Below are 27,407 nucleotides of genomic sequence, written 5' to 3'. Positions count from 1 at the left end.
TAGCTGGAACTGAGATGCAACACATTCCTTCAGCTTTGCAGTAACCTCAGGGAAGAGCAGAGTTTTCTTTCCAGCAACTCCCCAGTGCAGAGGGAAAAAACCAGAAACAGTCGTTCCTGCTGGCAGGGAGGAGGTGGTGACTGGGAGGTGGGGAGGGAAGAGAGCTCAAACAATCTGCCAGCCGCACAAACTTTGTTCCTACTCCAATTCTGGCTCAGAGGGGAAGCAGCCAGCAGAAAAATCCAAACCAAAACAAATCCTTAAGAAACAAGGAAGCTGTTCCCATGTTTGTAGTGACTTCTGAAACAGCATCTCCTGTCCCCCAAAATGCTGGGATGAAGGAAGGAAATATAGATGCTTTTGGACCAGACTTTTGCAAAAGATTCTATGCAAAATCTCCCACTCAACAGCTTGTAAGATCCTGCTGATTCCACGGAAGGCAGCTCAATGGGGAAGAACAAATTGGCACAAAAAATGCACACACTGGACAAAACCCTTTCAAATCAGAAGTCCCAAAAAACAAAAGCTCTGTTTTATTAATCTGTTGCCAATCATGAGTGTCACGTACACTATATGAGGCTTCAGACTGGCACCCCAGGAGTTAAAAGAGAAGAAAAAAAAAAACAAAAAAAGCAAAGCCAAGCAGGACCTTGAGCTGTGTGTGCAGAGCCGGCTCTGCCTGGCTGGAGCTGTCTGGGCTCCAGGAGCAGTGAGGAAAAGCCAGCAGAGGGCAGGGAAATGCTGCAGGAATTCACAGACAAGGCAGAGAAGATGAAATAAACTCTATTTCCTTCCTTCCTTTCCTGACACTATTTGCAGCTCAGAGCATAAGTGTTGCAGAACAGTTAAACCACAAAACTCGTGACTCACAGGACACTGCCTGGGACCCTCCTGCACCAGCTCCTTGCGGGAGCAATCCAAGACCACAGCATTCCTGGAACAGCACGTGGGCTGTGGCCCAGGCCAGGACTGGGGTTTCCCTAGGATGAGCTCAGCCTCCTGGTTTTCAGCAGCCAGGATGTTATTCCAAACATATCCCTCACTCTTCCCACTTCCAACCACTACAGTGGGATAATAACACATTCTTGAGCCCTAAGCTTCACAATCCCTCTGCGAGGACAGAAGATGCCAGGATATGCATATTTCACTCATGGTCACTGGTGTTTCTCTCACCCACTGATCTGGCAAAGGTTGGACTTTATTACTTGGGACAGGATGGGATGGGACAGCTACCACTCAACTCATCCTCCTGCTCATTATTACCTCACCAAGGTGCCCTCTTTCCCTGTGTAGAGTTTACTGCAGGTGCCACTGAGAAGCATTGACTGAAATACCCAGGTTAGACATGTAAGAATTAATATTTATCTGTCTGAAGTGAGACCACGTTCTGAACAGCAGCAAAGCAAGCTCCCACACGCAGGTTTCATGTCAACACAGGGCCTCGAGAGGTGCTCATGGCTCAGGAAGTCAGACGAGCCCTTTGATGTGGCTCTGCATGAGAAGAAACAAGCTCAGATCCTCAGCAGAGCCAATTAGGCCGACAAAGAACCTGTTGTTTAATTTAGTAATGCTGCTTCCAGGGCTCAAGACAGTTCACCTGAAGGAACATATACAGCCCTGGATGTTTGGGGCCAGGATTCACTGAGCAGAAGCAGAACTGCCTGACAGTTTCCTGTAGATTCCACAGGAGTCTGTAGCAAGACAGGATATCGAGCTCAATGCCACTGTGAAGTTTCTCAATTTCCTTCAGCATCTCCAAGCTCAGCGCCCAGCACCTTGAAACCAGAGAAAGGATGCACTCACCTGCTTTCACTGTCCAGGAACACAGAACTGCTGCTTTTCCCCAGGGCTTCACTGATGGGAGAGAGGCAGAAGGGGGAAGAGAAGGCATCAGAATCAGAGTCAAAAGTGCTGTCCCTGCTCACATCGTCAGCAGACAGCTCCAAGGAGCCCTCGTCCTCCCTGCAGTCCAGGCCTTCCTCCGTGCCCTCCGACCTGTTCTGCTCCTCCTGGGAGCTGACAGTGGAGAGGGTCCCTGAGTTGCTGCGGGGGGGCTGCGGGGACCGGCGGGCACTGCTCTGTGACAGCTTCTCGCCTTCCACGGAGGGGACCCCATCCCTCACGAGCTGGGACACTGTGAGGATCTCATCCCCCTTGAGGGTCACTGCCCCTCTCTGCTCTGGGGGGGACGCAGGCCGGCCGATGCCGAAGCCCTGGGTGTGGCGGCCGCGCTTTCGGGGCGCTTTGCGCACAGGAGAGCTCTCGGGGGTGATGTAGCGCAGGGCTTCCTCATCCTGCCTCTGGATGCGGGCGTTGGGCACCCAGGCCAGGATCAGCGTGGTTCCCAGGAGCTCATCCTTCTCCATGTACAAGCACAAATAGCCTGAGAGAGAGCACAGGAGCAACAGTTGTGACACAGAGTCGTTGTAAGTGAACTGCACAACCCTGAAATTTCCCTTTCCCCATCTCTCCATTCCTGGAAATGTTCAAGGCTGGGCTGGATGGGGCTCTGAGCAACCTGGTTTGGTGAAAGATGTCCCTGCCCGTGGCAAGGGGATGGAAGGAGATGATTTTTAAGGTCCCTCCCAACCCAAACCATTCCTTGATTCCTCCCACTTCACTACCACTACATGTGGGCAGAACAAACCCTTTTATTTACTGGGACAGAATCCTGCCAAAAGAAATGTGGAATGCTCAACACTATTAAGTATTTGCAAATCATTTCAAGTCTGCATGTGGCTTTTGAACAGTTTAAATTCCCTCTGGCCTAAGTGAACAGAGAAATAACATGCAAATACTTGGACTTCCTGGACAGATTTACTAATAAGAGTAAAGTGTGAAATATGTTGCCACATGAAAAAGTTCTACTGTCTCTTAGTTAAACAATTTCAAGTGCCAGATTAGCATTGATTTCTCAAGAATATTTACTTTAGTGTAGCTAAAGGGCTACAGTTTTCATGGGAAGCCAATGCAAAAAGAAGACACCCACACAAAAAGAGAAGCAAGGATCAGTGTTCAGAGAATAATTTGTTTTGTGAAGCTAAGCCAAGAGCCACAGATCTTTGATGAGAACATGAAAGAGCACAGGAACAGATGAGAATAAAAGGACAGAGCAGGATTTATCCTCATTTACTTCAGTGCATGCAACCACAATCAGGTTTTTTTGCTTTTTCCTTTACCAGTGGTTGCTGAGCCCACTCCAGCAATGACAGTTACAAGAGGTTATTTGGATTTCCTGAACAACTGAATGAACAACATTCATGGACATGAATGAGCAATAGAAGTTATTGTCCTCAAATGACAACTTCTGACTGTACTAAAGGACTCAGTATATCAGGTAAATCCATGTTGGACCAGAAGAGAAAGGAGCAATATCACTAATCTTCCTACTAAAAGAAGAGCTGATGGAACTGCTTTCCTCAGTCTTCCACAAAACTGCCTTGCCCTGTTCTCCACTGGCACCTCTTCATTTCTTAGAGCCCAAGATGCAGAATTTGACAGAAACAACAGCCAGGAGAGAGAAAAAGAGAGAGTGGGCAGTGTCTGCAACACCCCATCACCTGGATGGTGCTCCCCGATGCCCTGCAGCAGCTCAGGGGGATGGACACAGACATTGTTCTTGGAGTAGATGATCTCCCCATCGAGCACAGAGGAGGAACCGCCGCCGCCACCGGGAGTCAGGGTCAGGAGGTCGGACGCTTTTGAAGAGGCTCGACGGAGGAGTCGCCCCAGAGACATCGCCAGGGAAATGTTTCCATCATCTGTCAGCTCTAGGCAGGAGCCAAATTCAGAAGATCTGCCAAGAGGGGGGAAAAAATAGTGTGAGAACCAAAATAACGACAGCACAGCACGTGCCACCCACTGTCTGAGGATGAGTCTCCCATCAATCCACACCTCAAGCAATCTGTAATATCACCTTCATGCTGCAAAGGTGCTGAAGCACAGAATCCCAGGACATTTTTCTCTGCAATGAAGAAACATGAAGGCAGTAAAACCCACCAGTTAATAGTCACTGTGGTGAGGAGGCAGAACAGCAATGCTGGTCACTGCAATCCCCCACTGAGGGAACAGCTCAGCATGTGGACCTGCCCGATGTGTCACTGACCCAGGGATGTCACAGAGCCAGAGCTGATCCCAGAGGTTCCTTCCGCACAGAAATGACTGAGACCATCTCATTGAATATGGGGTTGCTGCTCCAGCCACAGCGTCTCCAAAAACAACATCAATCAAACCCACTTCATCTCATGCTTGCCATTTCTGTGTGTTTGAGGTTTTTGGGGTTGAGATTTTTTTCTGTGAGGTTGTTTTTTGGTTTGGTTTGGGTTCTTTTGAGCAGTGATGGTTAAATAGAGCCTTGCCAGAGATAAGTCTTGAAAGCCCCATGTTCACCAGGGCAGGCAGACCCCAGACACAGGGCATGGCACACCAACTCAAGGCAAACATTTCACCCATCCAGAGTTTCACAGAACTGTGGGGCACAACCCCCAGTTCACCCCCAAATATGCTCTGTGCTGAAATGAGATATGCTGCTTGTTGGGGCTGATGATGAGGAGCTCTGCAGTGGACCCAGAGGGATCACCCAAGCTATAAAGCTTTCAGCAGATGGACCAGGATGTGTTGAAGAGCAACAGGGTCTCCAACAAAGCAACTCCAGTGTAGAGCAGGCTCCCTGTAGCTGCAGCTGGGAAGCACCAGAGCCATGGCAGTTTCTATTCTGCCAAAAGCAGAGGAGGAGAGGGAACTCCTACTTTTGTTCCTTTGTGTTTACATAGCCCAGCTTGCTGTGAACAGGCCAGTGTGACCCAGCACACCCCACACACAGCCATGCTCCCAGGCCCAGGGCAGCACAGGGAGAGCTCAGCCCAGTCTGTTCCTGGGGATCAATCCCACACTGGGCTGCAGAGCACAGCAGGGAGAGCTGGAGAGGAAAATAAAGCAGACAGGCCCTGGCCTGGGGCACCTTCTGAGGAAATACTTAAGGGCCTAAAGCAAGCATCATCTGATGCTGAACAGCTCCAGTCTCCTTAACCTGGTTTTGATGCCAAATCCAGGCAGACAAGGAGGGGAGAAGGCAGGAAGGGCAAAGAGAAATGGGCATTTCCCAAAGGGCAGAGTGAGGGCTGCAGGGAAGGAAAATAGCTGTCCTGCTTCTGACAGATTGGTACATGCAGAAGACTGCAAACGAGGCTGCCAAGCTGTTGACAGAGCCTTCATTAAAGGACAAACTATTGGTTTAACTGGCAATCACCACATTTGTCAGCCCAAATCACAGCAGAGGCACTTTCTGCATTTCAGTCATTGCTGTGACTTGATGGAGAAGCCTCAAACCTGCTCTGTACCAGCAAGTGTTCAAGGTAAGAGAATTACTTTGCAAGTCCTGCACACTCCTATCTCCTTCTAGCACCAGATACAACATGTATCCTCATGTCTCAGCCCCAAAAACCAAAAACCAACTGAGCCCTATGCTCATTCTTGTCCACATTACCAAAATCCAGTTTCAGGCTCTGGCTTACACCTTGCTGAAAGTCATTTGCCTCAACCACATTTAAGGAGCACATCACCTTTCCTCTCATTGCACCCTGCAAGAACAGACAGTAAATTCTGCTGCAACTTCTCCTTCCCCACACTGAGTTACAACATGCTCTTTCCAAACAGGGTCAGGGTAATCAGAGGCAGTGATGTGGGGCGACCTGGCCAGAAACCTGGCCCTCCAGCACACCTGGGCAGGGTCACCTGTCAGCACAACACTGGCTACAGCAGCACAGACTTTCATCCAGCAACTTCCTCAGAACCCTAAAAACCTGCAGATGCACAGAAGGAAGGTGGAACCAGCTGCCTGCCACTGCTGGCCAGGGAGTGCTTCCCCAGGAAACACAGAGACAGGAGCTGGAGAGGCACATGTGAAACAAGAGCTCGTCTGATGTCCTGCTGCAGCTCTCTGGGCACTCCCAGGAAGGCAGACAAGGGTCAGGACGTCTCTGCCAACAGAGACACCACTTAATGAGCTTTCACCAGGCACAGAAAGAACAAAGTGACAGGTAAAGATCAAAAGCTGCTCCCTAGAAAGCCGGAGGAATTTAAAGGGAAATCTTGCTTTGATCCTGCAGAACACCTGTTGTTCAGCACTGCCTGCATGTGCAGGTGGACGGCGCTGCAGGTACACAGAGCGCTGGGAAGAGGAAACCAAAAAAGACAAAAGGTTTGGAATACAGTGTTCTGCCAGCTCAGAAATTCAGTCTGCTGGACTTGTCTTGCAGAAGAGCTGCACATCAGGAATCAGAGACTACTGCAGCGCTGCAGACAGTAGCCAGACACACAGGGATATATAAATATCACCAGGAAACTAAATCCTTTCACTGTTCTCACACGCCAGGGAATTCTGTGTAGCTTTGGTTGCAGGATTAAAGAAAAACAGATGCGAGTCACAGGACAGTTTCAGAGAGGGTGACAAGAGTTATCAGGGCCATGGAAAGAGATTGCCAAGGGAAGATAAAAGTGAGGGAAATGTATTAAAAGTCTTCACACATGGGAACTGTCACTGCCAAAGAAAGGAAGAGCTGTCGATGAAGGACAGGAGAAGTTGTAAGGCAGATGAACTGTGGCAAGGAATATCTAGTTCTGTCATTCTAGTAGGTGGGACAATGGTGCACTAGAACAGGGAACCTCAAGGGGCCATTTGCATCATTGGGGTTTCAAAGCTTGCAGAAAGAGATACAGTTGGTTCCAGTGAGGACCAGATGATGGACTGGACCTCTGAAGGTCATCTAGTCTACTGGTATAACCCCAAAACTCTCTGAAAGTCAGCTTGGGAACATGCCTCTCCTCCCTAAAAGATGGGAGCTCATACAACACACACCAGCCAATAACAAAGAGACCAAATCTGCAGGGTTTGCTCTATTTTCACCCCTTTTCTGTGTGGGACAATGTCTGGACATGCAATCCGTGGGCCCTGGGTTGTGGGGAGAGGCAGGAACTGCTGCTGCCTCTTGTGTGAGCTCAGGAAGGCAGTGGGAACTGTCCCACAGCTCAGGCAGCAGTAAATCAGCACCATTCAAAATCCCCCATTTTTCATATGAATTCTGTATTTATCCGCTGATCTGAAGGGATTCTTCTCAGTGCGGCAGAGCCAGCTCAGCTTTCCAGAAGCTGAAGCACTGAGTTAGCTGATAAGCTCTTGCTGAGTGCCAATATTTATTAAGCACACACACATTTTCTTCTCCCACACATCAACTGTTGCCACTAAAAATCTTCGCTCCAGCTCCTGTGTCTGTTCACACAGCCCTGGCTGCTCTCCCAGTCGGTGCCAGCACTTTTCAGCTTCATGAGTGAGAAAGTGCTTGAGAGCCAATTCCTGAAATCACCACCGGAGCCTCTTCCCCAGAGCCTGACCAGTTCCAGCCAGCAGCATCCAGAATAGCACCGGCTGTTCGCCTCCTGCAGCGATGCCCTTCCCCTCCTCAGGAGCCCATCAACAGGATCCTGTTTGCCTTGGCAGATCACACCTCACTTGGCACCTACTGCTGGACCAAATGCTGCTGCCTCCGGTTGCACGAGATTCCTGTATCCTGGCCCAGGAGGGCAGTGCTGGCTCCGGCACGTGTTGACACACCCAGCACATCTCCAGCTCCAGCTGGCACTGGGGACACTGGGAGCACCCCAGTTCCTCTCCCAAAGCAGCTCAGCCCAGAGCGGGACCAGCAGCCCAGGGCAGCTGCAGCCCACAGCTCCCACTGCTGAGCCCTCCGTGGGCTCTGGCTCCCAGGACACATTCGCTGGGCAAGACTTTCAGAGCTTTACAGGCAACATAAGCCGAGCTGCAGGGCTCTGGAAGTGAAATGTGAGACCTGCAGCGTGTCTGGGCACGGCGGAGAAACACGAGCTGTCAAACAGCAGCACCACATTTAAGCATGAAATGTCTTTGGTAAGAAAAATGCAACGGGCTCGTTTTCTTTCTTGCCCTTAATAACTTGAATTTAATTTTACACATTTAAGGAGCGCACAGTTGCTGCGGCGGTGGGGCTCAGACAGTGCACAAATTCCTGCCTCCTTCTCCTCTTGGGAACAGCAAATGCTGGGTTTGGAACTCTTAAGCACAGTGTGACCGGAGTACGGCAGCCTGGAGTCAGGACTCACAGCTTCCTCCCAGTCCTCCGAGTGGATCTGCTGTGCCACTCTCAGCTGGTCACTCACTTGATCTGTACTCCTCTGCAGGCACATGAGAGCCCTTGTACGACCTTCCCTTTGTATTACAATACCTTGACATTAGGGAATAAAAAAGAGAAAAGCTTTCCAAACTCCTCGCTGGAGCCTGTTAAGAGGAACCAGCCAAATCAAGGAAAAACGTTTACCATAGGGAGCCACTCTGAAGTCATCCCATCTCATGGGGAGAATTATGTAGGTCACCAAAAAGTCTTTCATTGCTGCCCTGCTGGAGCAGCAGTGGCTCACAGAGCACAGAGCAAAGGGAAGGGAACAGCCAAAATCCCCACAACTCCAACTGCAGCCGCTTCAGCAGGACCTATTTCACTCAGATGCATCTCAGTGGAGCAGATAAAAAAGGGGCAACAGACTGAATCTGGCAAGGTTGTGACTCAGGAGATAAAAAGGGAAAGGGAATGCTATGTCAGGGCTGGCTGCTCCCAGCCACACCTGCTCAGGCATCAGAAAGCAAACAAAAAGCAAACAAAAAGCAAACTAAACTCTCACCCACCCCCAGCACCAAACTCACCCACAGTACATGCTGTCACTGAGACACTCTGTGTGCCTCCATACCTGATTTACCAGCATTTCATGTCACTTATTTGCACTGCTTGGGCAACAGAAAACGCTTTTATGACTTTTTATTTCCAACATCCTGTTGCTGTGTCCTGATTACACTCTCAGGACTTGAACCCCAAACATCAGCAGCTCAAACCCCAGGAGCCCGGATCACAGCTGAATGCATGAGCTGATTGCAAACTCTGTTCCCAATACGACAGACATCAGACCACACAATATCTCTGCCACTTGGACACTCTGGAAGAGCCCCTTTCCTCCCTCATTCCCTGACGGGCTGAGACAGCCATGCTCTGCCCTTTCCCAGATCTCCAGCCTCACACCCCCCACACAGGCAGAACAAACCCAGATATTCTCCAAATCCAATGTGGAAAAGCAGCTTTCAGACTGTCCAGTTACCACCAGGACATGAATGAGCTCCTACAAACTCAGAGGAGACTTCTACAAAAGCACCAAAAAGTCCCTGAGTTGTCCCAGACTTCCCATTTCTACTCTTTTCTCTTGAAAGACGTTTCATTTATCTTCCTGTTCCGAGTGGCAACTATGAACAAAACACCTCTCCAATTTAAGTTCCCAGTCAGAGATCCGAAAAGACAAATCTCCCGAAGGAAGCAGCAGAGTGATTTTACGGAGTGTCAGCAGCACAGCAGCACACTAGCCCACAACTCCTGCCTGCAGCATCCCAAGGCCATTCATCAAACCACTGCCAACTATCCCCCATCCACTTTTTCCGCAAGTAACAGAGCTCAGGAAGATATCTGGGTCACCTAGGAGAAGACCAGCTTTCCAAAAGGAAAGAAAACATTGAAACACCCCAAGTTGTACGGAGCCACACCGAAATAACAGAAGAGAAAGTTTAAGAACTATTGACATTTCCACCAGCGCCCCCAGCGACATCCCGACCCCCGGGCAGCATCCCGTGCTCCCGGAGCATCCCGTCCTCCTGGAGCACCCCGACTGCCCGGCAACATCCCGACCCCCGGCAGCATCTCGGTCCCCGGGCAGCATCCCGATCCCCGGGCAGCGTCCCGTCCTCCCGGCGCACCCGCCCGCTCCCGCCGCCCCGCGCGCGGCTCCGGCGTGGGAAGGGCGCACAAAGAGCGGGATCGAACACGGACCTGCCCAGGTGCCGGCAGGATCCCGGTGCCGGGCCCGGGGGTCCCGGGGCAGCGCTACAGGATCACCCGGACCCCACCGCCGCCGCCCCCAGCCCCGGCCCGGCCCCGCTTTACCGGCACAGAGGAGCCCGGGGAAGCTCCCGGCGCTGCCCGGCCCGGAGTGGGTTCGGAGCCGCCGCCGCCGCCGCCGCTCCCGGCCCTGCGCGGGGCCGCTGCCACCGCCCGGCCGCTCCGCCCGGCCCGCGGGGCTGTGCCCGTCCGGCGGCCCCGCCCGCCCGCTTGGCCCGCGGCTGCCCGGGCCGGGGAGGCACAGCGGGACCCGCCCGGTGCCGGTACCGGAACCCTCGGGCGGAACCGGGGCTGGCGGGGTACGGAGCGTGGCCCGAAACCCCCCGCGCCGGGAATGGTGCGGCCTGAGCCCCCCCGTTCCCCCCCGCAGGCCGCGGTGGTGCGGCCCGGGCGGTCACGTGAGCGGGTGTTGATGCGTCGCCTGGTAACGGAAACATGGCGGAGGCGCCGCCGGTGAGTCGGGGCCGGGCCGGGCCGGGCACTGTCCGCCCGGGGCTCCACCGAGCCCGAGCCGCCTGTCCCGTCCCATCCCGTCCCGTCCTAGTACCGCCCGTCCCTTCCTTTCCCCTCCCCTCCCCGTTCCGTCCCCTCCACCACGGCCCGGTACCGCCCGATCTGGGTTCTACTACAGCCCAGCACTGCCCGGGACTGCCTGTCCCCTCCACTGCCGGTCCGGTACTGTCCGGCACATCCCGGTACCCCCCGGCCCGGTACCTCCATCCCGGTGTCCCCCATCCCGATACCTCCCGGCTGTCCCGGTCCGTGTCCCGAGCCCAGCCCGGCGGGGGCAGTCCCGGGACCGGAGCTCACCCTCTCTCCGGTTGCAGGCGCAGCCCAGCCCCGACGCCATGGAGGAGTCCCCCGGTGCCGCGGCAGAAGCGGCTGCGGGTAAATTTGGCTCTGCGGAGCGGGATGAAAGCAGATCTCCGTCACATCTTCCTCTGGAGGTGATTCCCTTTGGAACATTCACAGAGCAGCCCAATCCCACACGTCCCTTACCGAGCAGCATCTTCCTGGGAGCAGCTTCAATAGCAAGAAGTAAAGCGAGAAGTAAATCATTATTCCAGCCTTGCCCTCATAGAAAGCAAAAAAGCCATTAAAATTTTTGAAGCAGCCTGGTCTAGTGGAAGGTGTCCGTGTTCATGGCAGGGGGTGGAATGAGATTAGCTGTAGGGTTTATGGTTCAGGAAGAATTGCCTGCGACTTTCCAAATAACACAGAATGTGGCACTTGTCCTGAACAGGGTGACATGGAGCAGCCAGTTCCAGGCAGAGGAGCCCCTCCCCTTCCCTCAGGAGCACCTGCAGTGGAGCCAGACACCTACACAAAACCAGGTATCCCCCAGAGCCTTTGCAACAGGACAGCACTTGAGACCATCTCTTAAGCATAGCCTCTGGTTTTTTCCCTTTCTGATCTTTGTTAATACAACTGGAGGCACAATACTATGAAATCTAATCCTATTCCTTTATCTTTTTCCTCTTTTTTTTTTTTTTTTTGTTTTGATGGGCTTGGGTCCAGGGAGCAAAGGACGACCCAGTTCTCGCCATGCAAAGCCAACGTTTGAGCTCCCTAGTGATCGTGGCAGCCAAAGATGGGGAAAGGGATTCCAGAGGAGTGGAGCTGAGGAACATCAGATGAGAAAAAGTAGGGGGGAAACAGCAGAAGAAACAGAACTGGTCATCTTGGACCCAGAACATGTGAGAAGTCTTCAAATCTTGTCGTTCTTTGGAGACTTGGTGTTTGTGTTTCTCTAAAACATGTGAGCTGTAAGCAGTGGCTCAGCTGTTCAACTGCACATTTGAAAACCAGTTTTGCCAAAGTATTAACTGCTGACTGTGCCACTCAATCCTAAACTCAGAGCTGCAGGTTCAGAAGTGAGTAATGCAGTGGGTAAATGGGATCCCTTCAGTGCCCCTGAAAGAGAAGTCCTTGCAGCAAGAGTGAGCTGGTGGGTTCTCACATGTAGCTCTCCTGCCGTGTTTCTGACTTTCAAATATTCTCACTTTTTGGCATCAGCAAATACCCACTATGTAACACCTCTCACTATAGTGAGTGTAGCTAAAATGAGAACACAAGTGTTTATGGCAGAAATAAGATGTTTTATTGGGTGGGGGGAGTAGTTGTGAGGCTTCTCCCTAATCTTTTTACACAAGTATGTTAAAGTTTGTTATTGCCATCCTTCCTTACAGCCTCTGATGACAAGATTCCAGGCCGCCCTGAAGAGTTACCTTACTAAGCAGATAGAGCAAGTGAACCTGGACCTTCGGGAACTGGTACACGGCCTCTCCTTTGCCTTCCTACACCCCCTTCCATCCCAGCTGCTGGGAGACAGCTCCTTCCCTCTTGTGTCTGCAGAGGGCAGCAATGAAGACCAGCAAAGAGAAGAGGGAAGAGCTTGGGGTGGTCCTTTATGGAGCCCAGCAGCAGCTGGGGCAGCTGGAGGGAGAGCTGGAGAAGTGCCACGAGCGCTGTTCCCAGGCGGCCGCAGCGCGGCAGCAGCTGGAGGAGGAACTGGAGGGCCTCAGGAATGCTCACAAGGAAATCTGTCGCAACACAGATGATGAACGCAAGAAAGGTGACTGAGGCAGTCCTGGCAGTGTTTCCCAATTCTAGGGTTGTGTGGAGAAATTAATTTGAATTTAAGTCAAGCGCTGGATTGAAAAATACAGTAAATTAGTTAATCGGGAATCATGCACTCATTGAAAAGTTTCACAGATACTCCTGGAATGCTGTGTGCTGAGAATCCAGGAATTGCTTGCCAGGATCTTTAGCTTTGCTTGTGGAGCATAAATGTAAACATTTATGCTGGGGAGGGCTGATTTAAGCTGGTGTGTGTGAGAGGTTTTGCTTTGGGAGCTTCTGTATTTCTTTCCCTTTTAGCTCTGTTTAACATATACCCTACAATCAAACTTTTCTGTAACTGTTTTGCCCTCTGTTCCTCAGTTTCTGCAATGCAGACCCAGATTGAAAACCTAGCCTTGGAGCTCTTCTATGTGCAGAACATGGACCAGGAGATGCATCACAGGCTTTTACTGATGAAACAGTCGGCAAAGAGGGCTGAGGCAGAGAGGATCCAGGCTGAGGTGGAAAAGAAAAAACAGGTACCAAGTAAAACTCTCTTTGAAATAAGTAAATGCAGGTGACAGCAGTGAGTATTGGAGGATGTGCTGCATTGTCAGAAGAAAGGCTAGGGTGACAGAATCATGGAAGATGCCTGGAGCTATTTTTCTCAAATAATTAAAAAAAAATTCTTCTCATTTTTCAAAAGGAGAAGAAACAGTGCCTGCTCTGCTCCAGATAGCAACATGCACTGCCCAGAGGGTTTTGCAAGCCTTAGGACAGTAAATCACTCTTCACTCAAGGAAAGGGGTGTGGGGAAAGGAAGATATTTAATGAAGAAAAATCATGTGTTCAGGTCTTGGGGATTATTCTGAATCACAGCAAATTTCACAATGAAAAGTGAACTTTGGGAATGAGCAGAGCCAGTCGGTGCTGGAGCTCCCTCTGCTGCCTTCCAGGACACAATCCACAGGGTATTGCTAATGCAGAATTCCATGCAAACTGTTGGAATACAGTGGATTTAGGAGAGTTTTAACAAAGGATTTCAAATATATATTAATAAGATTCCCAGTAGCTGGAGAGGTGGCCCAGTGTAATCCGTGCCGACAGGAGGGAATGTGGCTTCAGAACTATCAGTTTGCTGCTGCAACTGGAATAATAAACAGTCAGCAAAGATTTCATTCTCTTGCAATTCTTCCCTGCTGCAGTCATGAACCATTTGTATATGAATGGGAAAGTTTCAGTAGGATTCAAATCTAATCCAATTGCCAGTTTTAATTCCTTTTTTAGCCGATATTATTCTTGTAGGATACGGTTGGTTTAGACTGAGATTCCATTACTCACTCTGGACTGTTTGGCTCTGGCTCTCTAGGACCTTCTGCTAGACCAGTTAACAAGGAAAGTCTACGAGCTCCAGGAACAAATTGCACTGTTTGAAGCTCAGCTTGTGGCCCAGGCAGAGGACACAAAAGTGACCCGGCAGGCAGTCAGTGAGGTAGGAGGGAACTTTTCCCTTGTGGTTAATATTTCCCTCTGTCAGGGCTGACCCTTTTGGCCCATGCTCACGTGGTGTGCACAATGTGGGACAGAGTTTCACAGTTTGTTCCTGTTTGGAAGAATGAAGACTTTTTTTTCTTTTCCTTTGTCCGTAAGAAGTGCCTGTAAATCACTTCCCCCTGCCTTTCTCAGCAGCTTTTTCTTGCAGACCTGTGCTCTGTGGGCTGCTGAGACAATGAACCAGCCACGGAGTTGAAGCTGATCCTGCTCAGCACATAATGAACAGGAAAAAAAAAAAGTACTGAGACATGAATTTGGCTTTTCAGCACAGTGTAGATTCACCCTGTCTGCCATCTCTCTGTTCCACAGGCTGGTCTGGAGGTCCAGGCTATTAACATGGAGAAAAAGAGATTGATGGAACACTGGAACAGCAGCTTGGCTGGAATGAAGCAGAGGGACGAGGCCTATGTTGTCACTCAGGAGCTGCTGAGGTATGGTGTGAAACCAGGCCCTGGGGACACCTCAGGTAATTTGGGCAGGAGGGATTATAGAAGGAGATTCCAGCACTGTGTGGGCAGGGCATGTCACACAGAACAATTTTCCTGCTCTAAAGCACATAATAAAGTTAAAGGATAAGAAGCACAGTTCTTTGTCGCTGTTTTCTTTATCCTAACCACATCTCTTCCTCAGAATATGGGGGGTTCTTAAAGCTGCTTAGAGTTTTTATATTAATAGTCCTTTAAATGAGTTCCCTCACCTTTGTAGCATCTCTTACTCCAAAGAGCTGGATGTCAGGAAGGATTTCTCTCTCACTGTCAGGGTTTTGTGAGGCCTTTGGAAATGTTCAGGAAAACCTGCCTGTTGTCGCCAGAGGAAGTGTTTATTTGCTCTGGAGCCTTAAAGGTTGACTGATTGTCTGAGAACAAACAATCTGTTTTTGTATGGTGACATCCTGGTAGGAATGGTGGTGTGGGACAGTGCCAAAAGAAGGAATCAATTCTCCTACACACATTTACTTTTATATCTTAATGTATCTATCCATCTCCTGCTGACTCTCCACTGTCACAGCAGCTGAGCCCTTACAAAGATCTTCCTCCTTGGGCAGTTGTTGCTACAATAACGTGTTTGAAAAGAGGAATTTGTGGGTGGCTGTTCAGCACTAATCCCTGTGATGATTTTCCATCCTCTTTGCCCCTCCAGCAACTACAAACGTGACCTCAAGTCCCTAGAAGGGGACATCCATGGCTGTGGGAAGTCCATCAGGAAAGAGGAGGAGAAGAATGAGAACCTTGTCGCCCTCCTGAACCGTTCCCAGAACGATGCCAGTGTGACAAGGAAACTGATTGCCAAGTGCCTGCTGGAGCAGGAGGCCCTGGAAGTTGAAACTAGCACCTACACTCGTGTTCTCCATGAGACAGAGCAGGCCCTCAGCAGGACCAAGATGGTGAGGAGAGACCATGGAAGATGAATCCTTTTGAATAATTGAATACCCTTCCTCAAGCAGTTGTAGTGATCCTGTTTCTGTCTTCCAACCTTTTAGGACCAAGCTGCTCACGTGAATGAGTTGCTGTCCATCAGGAAGGGTATAGAGAAGGGAACTTATGCCAAAGAGCAGCTAGAGAGTGAAATCATGGCAAAGCTTCAGGACCAGATGATATCCAGCAAAGCTGCAAAGCACTTCTCCCAGCTGGCTGAAAAACTTCGGAACAGAAAAAGCAACTTGGTATGGTATCCCCACCTTGGGAGGGCAGGGAAGGAGCCACTGGAGCAGTGGGTCCCCAGCAGGGTTTGTCAGTGACTTTGTTCTGGTTTCAGGTCTGCATTGAAGCTCTGCTGAGTTTGTCTCTCCAGTCTGGTTCTTCCTGTGATCTTATTGCAGGATTCTGGTGTATGTGAGAGAGCTTGGCCAAAAAGGCCTGACACAAACCACACTGTTCTTTACTTAAATGGGGCAGAATGATGAATCCTGGGAGTATTTACTATAAAGTTTTAGCATTTTTATGTACTGGAGAAAAACAATGGACATGTGGTACTTCTGTAGTATAACTAATTTTTATTTCTATAATTCATCATGGAGTGGGATGCAGGTAGCTCTCAGTTCTGAGGAACAGTCCAAGGAACAGTCCAACCTGACAGCTCTTTAATTCATGATAAGTTGCTGTCTCTGGGAGTGTATAACTGGATCACTTAGAAAGATTAGAAAACTCAGCCCAACACTTGTCATGCTGAGTCCTGTGGTGGTTGTTAGGTGAGGGATGTGTGTGCCAGGTGTGGTGGAGAAGGGAAAATTCAGTGATGTCCTGGTACTGACAGCAGGTAACTAGAGACATGAGGGCAGGGGGTCATTGCAGAAGGGATGAGTGAGGTTTCTTACAGGTTTTTGGAATGTTTAGGCTCCTTAATGCTTTTCTACAGCTGTATGGCAGAGGTAGATATTGTATTACCTGTCAATTGATCGAGAAGCAATGGTGCACAGAGGGTAAGTAGCTTGTGGCTTGTAGGACAGACCTGGGAGTAGAATCTCATCCCCTGACTCTTGTGCATTACAAGTGGCATTACAACTCAACGAGAGGCTGTTGGGAACAGTGATGTGTTTTTTTCTCTTGATATTTCCAGGAGCTGCATTTTTACAAGGTTGAGAACGACGTGGCCCAGATGATTCTGAACGCAACTAATATCAGCTGCAGACTGACAGTTCACCAGAAAGCACTCTCTGAGGTGGACAAAGAAATAAAAAATGTGAATGAACTGATCGCCTGCCAGGAAAATGAGATTGCGAAGTCCAGGCTCCAGGCTGAAAAGAAGGGAGGGATCATCTGCCTGTACAACAAGAAGCTGGAGATGCTTCTTTCTCAGCAAGGGGTAGGTATTTTTGTGTTTCAGTCCCAGTTTTGGTTTTATTCTTTGTGGTGACCACAGATATCCCTGATCAATGTAACTGTGTTGAGTGTTGAGTAGTTCAAACTTTCAGGCATCAGCATTGTGATTTAAAAGCTGCATTGGTTAATGCAGGTGTTTATGTTTATGTTTATGTTTATCAGACAGTTCTTAATGCAGTGAGGGGAATTGTGAAATGAGGGTGTGCCTGGCACAGATCACTGCAGGGACTTGTCTGATGAAAATGTCAAATGGCATCAATGGGTAAACATGATCTTGTTGGAAAATCTGCAAACACCGAGGAGGGGAGAGTGGGGCAGGCAGAGAGATTTCAGTTGATTGATGGTTGGCCCCATTTGGACGATTCCCAGATCTGTCCCTGGCAGTGTAAGACCTTATGGATACCCATGTGGAAATGGATCCTATGGCACATCCTCTGCAAACTTTGAAATGTCCAGATGCTGTAAACAACTCCAGCAGCTTCTGCCTGATTTATGCCAAACTTTGCCCTTGTACAGGGAAAAGAACTGGGCCCACTGGAAATTGAGATCAGCCAGCTGAACAAGGAGATAGAAGAATGTGGTTCCGAGGTGATGACGTTGCAGAAGTCCTGGCTCAATGAGCAGAAGGAGCTGGTCAAGCTGACACGGAAGCGAGAGGAACAAATAACCTCAGTGGATACATTACAGAAACAGATCATCATCATGCAGCAGAGGAAAGTGCGCATGGACAGTGAGTCATTCCCTGACTCTTCCTTGAGATGTTCATCTGTGAAGGGAGGGAAAAGGGAGTAGGGGGGGTTACAGATGGGAAAAGCTGGACGTGCCCCAAGGAGTGCTGCTGGATGTGTGTGAGCAGGAATACCAACAGCCCAGGCTCTCCTGCTGATTGCACATCATTATTCATATAAGGATTGATCCTGCTGTCCTGACAGTCGGACTCAAAGTGACAATGTCACCTGTTACACTTCTTAAATAAAGTTTGCAAGTAGTGGGTAGGTAAATGCCCCCAGCACTGACAGCACTTTCCTTGGCCAAACCCAACTTTTTCCACGGGAATCTCCTTCAAAACCTTTTTTGGTTTTTGAGCTTGTGGAAAAACATTTTAGCTGGACACAGGCGACATGGGTTGCTCTGCCTGAGGTGTTGCCAGCTCTGATAGTAGTTTGTCACACCTTGCCTGTGTTCAGTCAAGGGCTCAGGGGAATTCTAAGACTTTTTTCTGTTCATCCACAGATGAAATTCAGCAAGAAATAAAAGAGCAGAAGGACGTGGAACGGCACATGAAGAACATGTCAAATGACTTGATAAAGTTGAATGTGTTGATCAAGAAGAACAACAGCAGCGTTGAGGACCTGCAAAATGGCAAAATTGTCACAGAGAATGAGTTTTTGCAGTCTCTCAAGGTACTGAGGCCTTGCACCTCATTCCCAGGTCTCAGCCTCCCATGCAAGTCAGAGGCAAACAGTGATTCTGGAAAACCTTCTCAGCCTGACAATGTTGTATTGTTTTGTTCTTCTCAAATCCAGGAAGCAGAAAAAGAATCTGTGGAGATGCAGGAGAGACACAGTCAACTGATTGAGGAGAAGGAAAGGCTCCTGAACAGCCTAGTAGAAGCAGAGTAGGTACCAGAGATTGCCACAGTCATGTGTGTCTGTGTCCATGTTCCCTTCTCCTCCAGTCACCAAACCTGACACTGGCAAATGTGATTCTGCCCTTCCTGGAGGAGGGGATAGGACTTTAATGAATGTTAGAAACACAGAAACTGAAAGGTGTTTCAGCAGTCTCTGGAACCAGCAGGAGCTGGGAGGATGTTGGCTTTAACAGTTCCAGCATGTGTGAGCTGGATGTTGCCAAGATGGGCAAGACTCTGCCAGTAACTCAGACTGAGTGTGCTGCACTGGGCATTTAATGGGGGTCTAGCTTTCTCTTTCCCTTCCCCTTTTTTCTCTAAAGGCATCAGATCCTGCTGTGGGAGAAAAAGATCCAGCTGGCAAAAGAGATGCGGGAAGCTACAGATTCTTTGGTAGAACATGGCGAAATCTATGACATGAAAACAGAGATTCGTAGGATGCAAGTAAGGCTTTGGGAAAGAGGGCTGAGGAGGGGAAGCCATACAGTGTACTCAGCCTTGGAGTGGCTGAAACATGAGGCAGGAGATGAGAAACAGGCTGGAGAAGTGGCATCTTCAGGGCCCAGGGTGGGACTGTTAACCCCCACAGCTGAACTGGACTGAGCACATCCAGTGTCCCACACACCCTGCATTCCCTGTGCCAGGCTCAGCAGAATCTGGATACTCCCATGAAATCTATTTAAATTGCAGTATGTCAGCCAGGTGATTCTGTGACCCTCGTTTGCAAGCAAAGAAATGTTGATTACTAAATATTGCATCACCTTAATCACTGGTTTAGTGATTAAGGTGATGCAGAGCAGTTCTTCCCCTTCATTCTCAGGATGCTTCTGCTTTTCTGCTTCTGCACTTGCTAATGAGGTTCAGACTAACATTTTGAATATTAGTGTAGACAAGTTGATAATCCAGGCCTCAGCCTTCCAGATCCACACACAGCAAACCAGGTTTGGATTTGGACCAAATCTGGCTTGCAGGCACTCATGTCACATGTATCTGGTTTATGCTGGTGGGATGTGTCACCCATACAGCTTCCCTTGGTGCTATTGGTAAACATTTGGTATTTTGTGGCTTGTTTGTGTCTTGGCAAACGGCAGGTCCGCTATGGGCAGTTGCTGAAGCAGCAGGAGATGTTAATTCGGGCTATGGAGGCATGTGTTTCTCAGAGAGAGACGATAACGAATCGGGCAGAGGCTCAGACCAAAGCAGATAAAAAACACATCAGCAAGAGTGACTCCCAAAGCAGGAAACAGGAGCTGCAGAGGAAGCTCAGGGAAACCCAGGAGGTGAGCAAGGAAAGTGAGGCTGCAGGAGCTCACACAGCTGGGGTTGGCCTTGTGGTGAGCAGCAGTGAGCGCAGGGGTGTTCATGCACAGACCCTGTGCCGGTACAGGGGCAGCCTTTGGAAATTAATTCATTGAAAATCCCCCAAAACCAAGTTCTGGGAGGATGGTCAGGAATGCACCTCCATTCAATCTGCCATTTCCTTCTCTTCCATTTACTAGAACATTTGTGAATGCAACCAAACCATTGACGACCTGGAGGACGACCAAGAGACCCTCAATGCCACCTTTTCAGAAAAGAAGGAGGAATTGTGCAGGCTCAGGGCTGAGGCTGACGACCTCAGCCTGGACATGGAAAATCTTCAGAACGAGAAACGATGGGTGAGCACATCCACTTCCTTACAGCATGTGAGCCAGACAGAGCCTGTTGCTTCCTCTGGTGCCAGCTCTGTCTCAGCACCATCCTGAAATGGGTGTGATCAGTGTGGCATTTTAGCAACTCATTAACTGGGCACATTTTGAAGGTTCAACAGGAATCAACTTGACATATTGAAACCCTGTCCTGACAAGGGTTGCCATATGTGTGTGGGAATTTCTCTGATTTATGGAATTCTGTGATATCTGTACTCCTCCAAGACCCAGGCTGGGGGGTGCTGTTTGGCTTTTATGATGGGGAATTCACGGCACTGTCCTTCCCTTGTCCAACGTGATGGTCACAGCACCTGACACGAGTTCTGCCCATGTCACAGCTCTTTCCTGTGTGTGTCTTTCCTGCTGTCACAGCCCCTTCCGTTGTTGCTTTTCTCAGAACCTGTTGGAGTTTGTGGCCTACCAGGCACACCAGAAACAGCTGCTGGCACTGAGGGATGGGAAGTACAAGGTCCTGTGCCAGTCTGAAGAGGCCTGCACGAACCAGCAGGAGAAGCTGCAGGGTCGGCTCCAGACCATTAACACGATCGTGAAGCAGATCCGGGAGGAACAGCCTCAGCACCAAAAGGCTCTGCAGTGGCTCAGCCACTGCTTGGCATCCAGGCTTGAGCCAGAGAAAGCCTGACAGAAACAGAGAAAATAACTATAACATCTTTTTTTATTCTTCCATAGGCTCCAGGCTTTGTAAATAAATAAACACAGAAAATAAGTAGGTGTGGGGTATAGTATTATTTTGTGGGGCATAATGTTTATTTAAGCTGTACCCTTATGATTGGTTCGGTATGTTTCTGTTTACGTTTCACTCTCGCTGCCCCAAGCAGCTCCTGCGCCCCGCCTCCCCGCCCCGCCCCGGCAGCCGGTGTAGCCGCGATTCTCGGCCCGGCTCTTGCCCAAGCCCCGGCGGCTCGGGCGGCTCCGGGGCGGTGAAGCGGCCGCGCGGTGCCGGTGCCTCCCCCCTGCCGAGGGCCGGGCAGGCCGGGAGCCGCAGGCCGGGCGATGAGGCCATGGGGCCCGGGGATCGCTGCCGCGCTGCTGGCGCTGCTGGTCCCGGCCGCGGCTCGGGGCTCCGGCACTGCCGCCTGCGAGGTGTCCCCGAGCGCCCGCTTCGACTGCGGCCCCGAGCGGCTCCTGTCGCGGGCGGGCTGCGAGGCGCGGGGCTGCTGCTACAGCCCCGGCCCCGGCCCTGCCATCGGCCCCGGCCAACCCTGGTGCTTCTTCCCCCGCGGCTACCGCAGCTACCGGGCCGAGAACCTGACGGCCACCGAGAGCGGCTTCTCCGCCCGGCTGCGCCGCGTGGCTGCCGCCTTCCTGCCGGGAGCGGTGGATAACTTGCGGCTGGACCTGGCGCTGGAGACCCCGACCCGCCTGCGCTTCACGGTGCGCCCCGGGACCCCCGGAACCCCCCGGATCTCCCGTTCCCGTGCCCCTGCTGACCCCTCTCCGCCCGCAGCTCCGGGATGCGGCCCGGCAGCGCTATGAGGTGCCGCTGGCCACGCCGCGGGTGCACGGCCGAGCTGCCTCCACGCTCTACGGGCTGCAGGTCAGCCAGGACCCCTTCGGCCTCGTCGTGTGCCGGCAGCGCGGCGGGAGAGTCCTGTGAGTGCCCTCCTGCCCCCCTCGCTTCCCAGGGGATTCAGTCTGCAAGCGGGACCCACAGGCTGAGTGCGGGGACACTGGTGACAGCAGTGGGGTGGCTGTCTGTGGCTGTGCTGACGACCTTTTGACTCCCCCTGCAGTTCAATAGCTGGGAAACGAACCAGGAATCCCAAAGCTCTGCCAAAAATTGCTCTTGTTTCACATGGTGATGAGCATCCGTGTCCCTCCCCAGCACTGGTGGCCCCAGCTCAGTGCCACCCTCCCGGCTGTCTGCCGGAGTCTCCCTTTCTCTCCGCAGGCTGAACACCACGGTCGCACCCCTCTTCTTCACAGACCAGTTCCTGCAGATCTCCACCTCTTTGCCTTCCCATTTCATTTCGGGGCTGGGGGAGCACCTGACACCACTGGTCCTTGACACAGCGTGGACCAGGGTCACCCTCTGGAATCGGGACATGGCACCTGCGGTACGGAGCAGGGCTGAGGGAAAGGGAGACTTAACTGTGCTTGTAGGGGTTGCCCTGCGGCCTCATACATCTTGTCCAGGGCTGGGGAGATGTGTCTGTGCTGGTTCAGCTCTGGGCCCTGGTCTCAGCACCGGGTAAGCCCATGGGACCCTTGTCCCCAGGCCAAGGTTTGTCCCCCTGGAGCTCTGTGCTGCTCGGGAGCTGTTTTCAGGGCTCTGGCTCAGGGCAGAGCTCTGCTGGTTTGACGGCATTTGAGTCCACAAGCCCTGGCTTTGCACCTGAAGCCTGTAGGCAGACGGGTGGGTGTGGGGATCTCCAGCAGAGCCTCACTGGCACCACACCATGCTCTGCTTCAGCCCCATGTCAACCTCTACGGCTCCCACCCTTTCTACCTGGTGATGGAGGACGATGGTTCAGCTCACGGTGTCTTTCTGCTGAACAGCAATGCGATGGGTGAGTCCCGTGGAGGCGTCAGGCACAGGCTTGGCTCTGTCCCCATCCTCAGCTTCTTCCCCTGCCACTTGTGTTTCCCCAGACGTGCTCCTGCAGCCCAGCCCAGCCCTGACCTGGCGCACAACAGGTGGGATCCTGGACTTCTACATCTTCCTGGGCCCTGACCCCAAGAGTGTGGTGCGGCAGTACCTGGATGTTGTTGGTATGGCTGAGCCACGGGTGCTCCTGGCATGGCTTTGCAGGGATGGCTTTGCTGGGATGCTGTGAGCAGCGTGGCAGAGCTGGTGTGGCAGAGCAGGGCTGTGGGCCAACACAGGGCCGGGCCATCCCTGCCAACACTCACCCATTGGCTTCCAGGATTCCCCTTCATGCCCCCATACTGGGGCCTGGGCTTCCACCTCTGCCGGTGGGGCTACTCATCCACCGACATCACCCGGCAGGTTGTGGCCAATATGACAGCAGCCCGCTTCCCCCTGGTAGGTCTGGGCTGCTCCCAGAGCCCGTGGGGGGCTGATGGAAGCCTTCGTGGGGTGAAGGTCCCATGGCAGTGTGCAGGGTCCCTGCTTCTCCCTGAACACTGGTGCCTCCATCCCCAGGACGTGCAGTGGAATGACCTGGATTATGCAGATGCCAAGAGGGATTTCACCTTCAACAAGAAAAGCTTTAAGGACTACCCGGAGATGGTGAGGGACTTCCACAGCCGCGGGCTGAGGTACATCATGATTGTGGTGAGTTACATGGGTCGGCTGGCACTGGGGCCTCAGCTGCCCCAAGGGTGGTGATGAAGGCAGGGCTGGCCGTTCCCTGCTGTTGCTGGTAAAGCCCTGGCTTTGTGCCCTTCCAGGATGCTGGGATCAGCAGCTCGGGGCTCCCTGGCACCTACAAGCCCTATGATGAGGGCCTGAAGAGAGGGGTGTTCATCAAAAATGCCACGGGGCAGCCCCTGATCGGGAAGGTGCGTATGGGGAGCAGCCCATGGTACAGGGCTCCAGTGGGGCTGTGGGGAGCAGGACCCCGAAAGTGGGAGAGAAACACTTGGGGGTGCCATGATGGATGGTGAGGTGTTGTGTGGGGTTGAGGGGATCTGTCCATTGCTGCCTCCCTCCCGCAGGTCTGGCCAGGTCCCACAGCCTTCCCGGACTTCACCAACCCAGAGACTCATGAGTGGTGGCACGACATGGTGAAGGACTTTCATGACCAAGTGCCCTTTGATGGAATGTGGCTTGTGAGTGGCCCTGTCATAGCTGCTGGCTGTGGCTCCCTGGCTCCTGCACCTCTGCCGTGCCCTGGTGGAGCAGTGAGGTCACTCCATCCTTTCCTTCCCCTTCCCTCCCCAGGACATGAATGAGCCGTCAAACTTTGTGGAGGGCTCCCAGGATGGCTGCCCCAACAACAACCTGGAGCATCCCCCCTATGTGCCAGGTACAGGAGCAAGTTCCAGCCCTGCCCAGGGCTGCAGGGAAGCCAGGAGCTCAGGGGATGCTCTGAGCTCCACCTCTCCCATGCAGGTGTGTTTGGGGGACGCCTGCAAGCCGGGACCATCTGTGCCTCCAGCCAGCAGTACCTGTCCTCCCACTACAACCTGCACAGCCTGTATGGGCTGACCGAGGCCATCGCCTCCCACAAGTAAGCCTGGGGCTCCTGCCACAGCTCCTGCACATCCTGGGGGATTCACAGCTGGGAGAGACCCAGTGTGGGCAGTGTGGGCAGGCGTTGGCCAGTGGATGAGGGTTTGGTATGGGAACCCCGAGCCCTTTCCCTGACCAGGGGGTGCTGAGCAGACCATCCCACCCCCAGTGCTCTGCTGAGGGTCCGGGGCAAGCGTCCCTTCATCATCTCACGCTCCACCTTCGCTGGGCACGGGCACTACGCCGGGCACTGGACAGGGGATGTCAGCAGTGACTGGGAGCAGCTCTACTACTCCATACCAGGTAGGCTGTGGGGCACTGGGGCTGCATTCATTCCTGCATCCCCCTTGCCCCCACAGCCGAGGGGCTTCTCCGTAGGTTCCATCCCCTGGCGCTGCAGAGCCCCCATGCCCTGTGCCCTCTGCAGAGGTGCTGCTCTTCAACCTCTTTGGGGTGCCACTGGTGGGTGCTGACATCTGTGGCTTTGTGGGTGACACGAACGAGGAGCTGTGTGTGCGTTGGACCCAGCTGGGCGCCTTCTACCCCTTCATGCGGAACCACAACGACCATGGCACCCGGGTGAGCCTGGGGAGATCTCACCAGAGGCCAAGCAAGGGGCTGCCCTGATGGTGTGGGATGGTGGCTGGTGCAGCTGCAGGGCTGTGCACTCTCGGTGCTGTGCACCATCCTGCATCCCTGAAATGCACCCTCCGTTCCTCCCCACGTGGTCTGAGCATCCCCTTGGGCCTCTCCCCTCCCTGCAGCCTCAAGAGCCGTACACCTTCAGCCCGTCTGCCCAGGCTGCCATGAGGAATGCCCTGCGCCTCCGCTACTCCCTCCTGCCCTTCCTCTACACCCTGTTCCACCGGGCTCACACCGCCGGCGAGACGGTGGCACGGCCCCTGTTCCTCGAGTGAGTGGCAGCCCTGCCAAGCCGATGGCCCTGTCCTGCCAGCTCAGCGGGAGGTGGCTGCAGGGTCTCCTGGCACTGCCCCTCCCTGCTTCCCCAGGTTCCCCACAGACCCCAACACCTGGACTGTGGACCGTCAGCTCCTGTGGGGCGGGGGGCTGCTCATCACCCCCGTGCTGGAAGCAGGACAGACCAAAGTCAGTGGCTACTTCCCAGCCGGGACGTGGTACAGCCTCGCAGGGGTGAGTGCTCCTGCTGTGTTGTATGGGGGATTTGCTGTGGGACCTCATGCATGTTCCTGCCTCCCACCAGCCCCCCAGGGCTGTGTGTGGGTCTCATGCCTAACTTGCCTTTGCTTGTGGCCATGTGAGGGCTCCAGTGCTGGGCTGGGCCCCCTCTGGCACACAGCATCCTGTGCCTGTTCTTCCCTCTCTTTGTCCCCATGTAGGACGCCACCATCCACAGCAAAGGGCAGTGGGTCCTCCTGCCAGCACCCCTGGACACCATCAACGTCCATGTCCGTGCAGGACACATCCTGCCCCTGCAGGTAAATCCCCTCTGCTCAAAGGTGACACCGTGGTGACCTGCCCAGCCAGCCTGGGAAGGTGGCTGTGCCAACACCACTGACAGGACAATGCCAAAGGACGGCGGCTGCAGTGCCTGGCAGGGCTGGGGGACACAGCTGTGGCTATGCCCCAAGCTGTGCCCACCCTGTGTCCTAGGAGCCTGCGTTCAACACTGCCCAGTCCCGTGGGAAGGGCATGGCCTTGGTCGTGGCACTGACCCCAGACGGCTTTGCCAGGGGAGACCTGTTCTGGGACGATGGGGAGAGCTGGGAGACCTTTGAGAGGGGAGACTACACCGAGATCCTCTTCCTGGCCTCGAATGTGAGCACAGGGGGCTGCTGGCAGGGGAGCACCTGGGCAGGGTGTCCTGGTGGCCCTGGGGCACCTGTGTCTGCTTGGTGCCTGGCAGAGGGGCAGCACATGGGGAAGGGCACCTGGAGAAGCCCTGGGTGCAGGTGGGGTGGCTGAGACCCAGGAGCACATGGTGACATCCCTGCTGTCCCCAGGATGCTGTGCTCAGCCAGCTGCTGCGGGCGAGCGCCCACCTTGACGGGGTCCTGCTGGAGGCTGTGACTGTGCTGGGTGTCACCAGCCCTCCCCGGCGAGTCCTGGCCAATGGTGCCATCGTGAGAGACTTCTCCTACCGCAGTGACACCCAGGTGAGTGCTTGTCCCCACTCTGGGAGGGGGTGGTGGCTGGGAAGGGACCTGGAGTGCAGCTGAGGGGCTGGCAGGATCTGGCCCAGCGATGGCACAGCATGGGCCATGGGCACCCTTCCCAGGGGATCTGTAGGACTAGGACTGTGTTGGGCTGTGGCTCTGCAAGGGGCAGGAACCCCTTGGCTCTGACATCCCTGGGTGCTGCCCTGGTTGGCTCTGACCTTCCTTGTCCCCTCAGGTGCTGAGAGTCCCCGTGTCACTGCCCATGTGGGAGCAGTTTGTGATCTCTTGGTCCTGAGCCAACACTGGTCACAGGGAGAAGCCACACTGCTTCCCTGGAATCCGAGGCCAAATCCATCCCATCCCTTGTACCTTGAGCTGCTATTGCTCTTACCACACTCCTAGGCCTTGGCTTCCCTCTGGCTTATCAAAGTCAATGGAGGGGTGTGCACTGCACTGACATAAGAAGGGGAGGCTCACACAGCCCCCAGGGAGAAGGAAAATCTCCATCAAATCAGGGAAAAAAGTCCCAAGTGCCATGTGAGACCTGTTACTGTGGGGGACTGGTAACCAGGGCAGAGACTGCAGGGAGTCTCCTGGCTGTGGTTTTGGGGAGGGGGTTCTGCAGGGGGTGAGGGAGCAGTACTGTGAATAAAGCTGCTGTTTGCTGGGAGCATCCCCAGGCTGTGTCCTTGTCCCCTCTCCTGGTCCTGAATGTGCTCAGCTCCCTGCCCCCAGCTGGGACACCCTGGCTCTGTCCCTGCCTGGGGGTCTCCAGTGGGACCCTCTGTGCCCCTTGAAGGCTTCACCCCACTTCCCAGAGCATATGGGGACGCCACCTGTTCCCACAGCCCTGACTGTGCCACAGAGCCCCTTCACCTGTTGTCCTGCTGGCTCC

General features: G+C 53.0%; 3 protein-coding genes across 7 annotated transcripts in view; 2 read left to right on the top strand and 1 right to left on the bottom strand.

The window, feature by feature from the left end:
* The window catches only part of TBC1D16 (TBC1 domain family member 16), a 30,035-nt gene extending 19,891 nt beyond the window's left edge, over window positions 1-10,144 (bottom strand). For 2 of the 3 annotated variants that reach the window (XM_085077486.1, XM_085077487.1), the window contains exons 1-3: window positions 10,008-10,144; window positions 3,561-3,796; window positions 1,804-2,383 (exon numbers count right to left, since the gene is read on the bottom strand). In XM_085077486.1, coding sequence (XP_084933612.1) covers window positions 1,804-2,383; window positions 3,561-3,738 — 758 coding nt within the window. In that variant the 5' untranslated portion in view covers window positions 3,739-3,796; window positions 10,008-10,144. The remainder of the gene's footprint in view (window positions 1-1,803; window positions 2,384-3,560; window positions 3,797-10,007) is intronic. The other variant, XM_085077488.1, reaches the window with a different exon arrangement.
* Window positions 10,145-10,258: 114 nt separating this feature from the next.
* Window positions 10,259-20,939, top strand: CCDC40 (coiled-coil domain 40 molecular ruler complex subunit). Of its 3 annotated transcripts, XM_085077483.1 has the most exons (19): window positions 10,264-10,415; window positions 10,790-10,909; window positions 11,206-11,296; window positions 11,481-11,659; window positions 12,152-12,235; window positions 12,318-12,537; window positions 12,906-13,063; window positions 13,894-14,016; window positions 14,388-14,509; window positions 15,219-15,462; window positions 15,559-15,741; window positions 16,635-16,880; window positions 17,414-17,627; window positions 18,131-18,300; window positions 18,424-18,515; window positions 18,851-18,971; window positions 19,619-19,807; window positions 20,027-20,185; window positions 20,613-20,939. In XM_085077483.1, exons 1-19 carry the CDS (start codon window positions 10,398-10,400, stop codon window positions 20,856-20,858), a joined length of 2,979 nt encoding a protein of 992 aa, XP_084933609.1. In that variant the 5' UTR covers window positions 10,264-10,397; the 3' UTR covers window positions 20,859-20,939. The 3 variants fall into 3 exon arrangements, with proteins under 3 accessions (XP_084933610.1, XP_084933609.1, XP_084933611.1); XM_085077484.1 differs by lacking the exon at window positions 10,790-10,909 and having other exon boundaries at window positions 10,259-10,415; XM_085077485.1 differs by lacking the exon at window positions 10,264-10,415 and having other exon boundaries at window positions 10,863-11,000.
* Window positions 20,940-21,081: 142 nt separating this feature from the next.
* Window positions 21,082-27,357, top strand: GAA (alpha glucosidase). The gene is made up of 19 exons (XM_085077474.1): window positions 21,082-21,610; window positions 21,684-21,829; window positions 22,128-22,293; window positions 22,650-22,746; window positions 22,829-22,948; window positions 23,104-23,222; window positions 23,343-23,474; window positions 23,591-23,701; window positions 23,858-23,971; window positions 24,084-24,168; window positions 24,255-24,372; window positions 24,544-24,677; window positions 24,802-24,953; window positions 25,139-25,287; window positions 25,385-25,526; window positions 25,733-25,831; window positions 26,007-26,171; window positions 26,357-26,509; window positions 26,748-27,357. Exons 1-19 carry the CDS (start codon window positions 21,230-21,232, stop codon window positions 26,805-26,807), a joined length of 2,643 nt encoding a protein of 880 aa, XP_084933600.1. The 5' UTR covers window positions 21,082-21,229; the 3' UTR covers window positions 26,808-27,357.
* The last annotated feature ends 50 nt before the right edge of the window (window positions 27,358-27,407 follow it).

The sequence above is a fragment of the Lichenostomus cassidix genome, chromosome 18 (assembly GCF_008360975.1).
Source record: "Lichenostomus cassidix isolate B80296 chromosome 18, HeHo_3.0, whole genome shotgun sequence".
Taxonomy (NCBI): domain Eukaryota; kingdom Metazoa; phylum Chordata; class Aves; order Passeriformes; family Meliphagidae; genus Lichenostomus; species Lichenostomus cassidix.
The sequence above is the reverse complement of the archived record's forward strand: the minus strand, read 5'-3'. Positions and strand labels throughout refer to the sequence as shown.

Excerpts from the sequence above, each read along its gene's own strand:
- CCDC40 (XM_085077483.1), top strand. Across the intron at positions 10,910-11,205 it reads CGTCACATCTTCCTCTGGAG|GGTGACATGGAGCAGCCAGT; the intron begins GTGATTCCCTTT and ends TGTCCTGAACAG. Across the intron at positions 12,538-12,905 it reads AGATGATGAACGCAAGAAAG|TTTCTGCAATGCAGACCCAG; the intron begins GTGACTGAGGCA and ends TCTGTTCCTCAG.
- GAA (XM_085077474.1), top strand. The coding sequence starts at position 21,230 with ATGAGGCCATGGGGCCCGGGGATCGCTGCCGCGCTGCTGGCGCTGCTG. Across the intron at positions 25,288-25,384 it reads GCACGGCCCCTGTTCCTCGA|GTTCCCCACAGACCCCAACA; the intron begins GTGAGTGGCAGC and ends CTGCTTCCCCAG. Across the intron at positions 26,510-26,747 it reads CCTACCGCAGTGACACCCAG|GTGCTGAGAGTCCCCGTGTC; the intron begins GTGAGTGCTTGT and ends TTGTCCCCTCAG.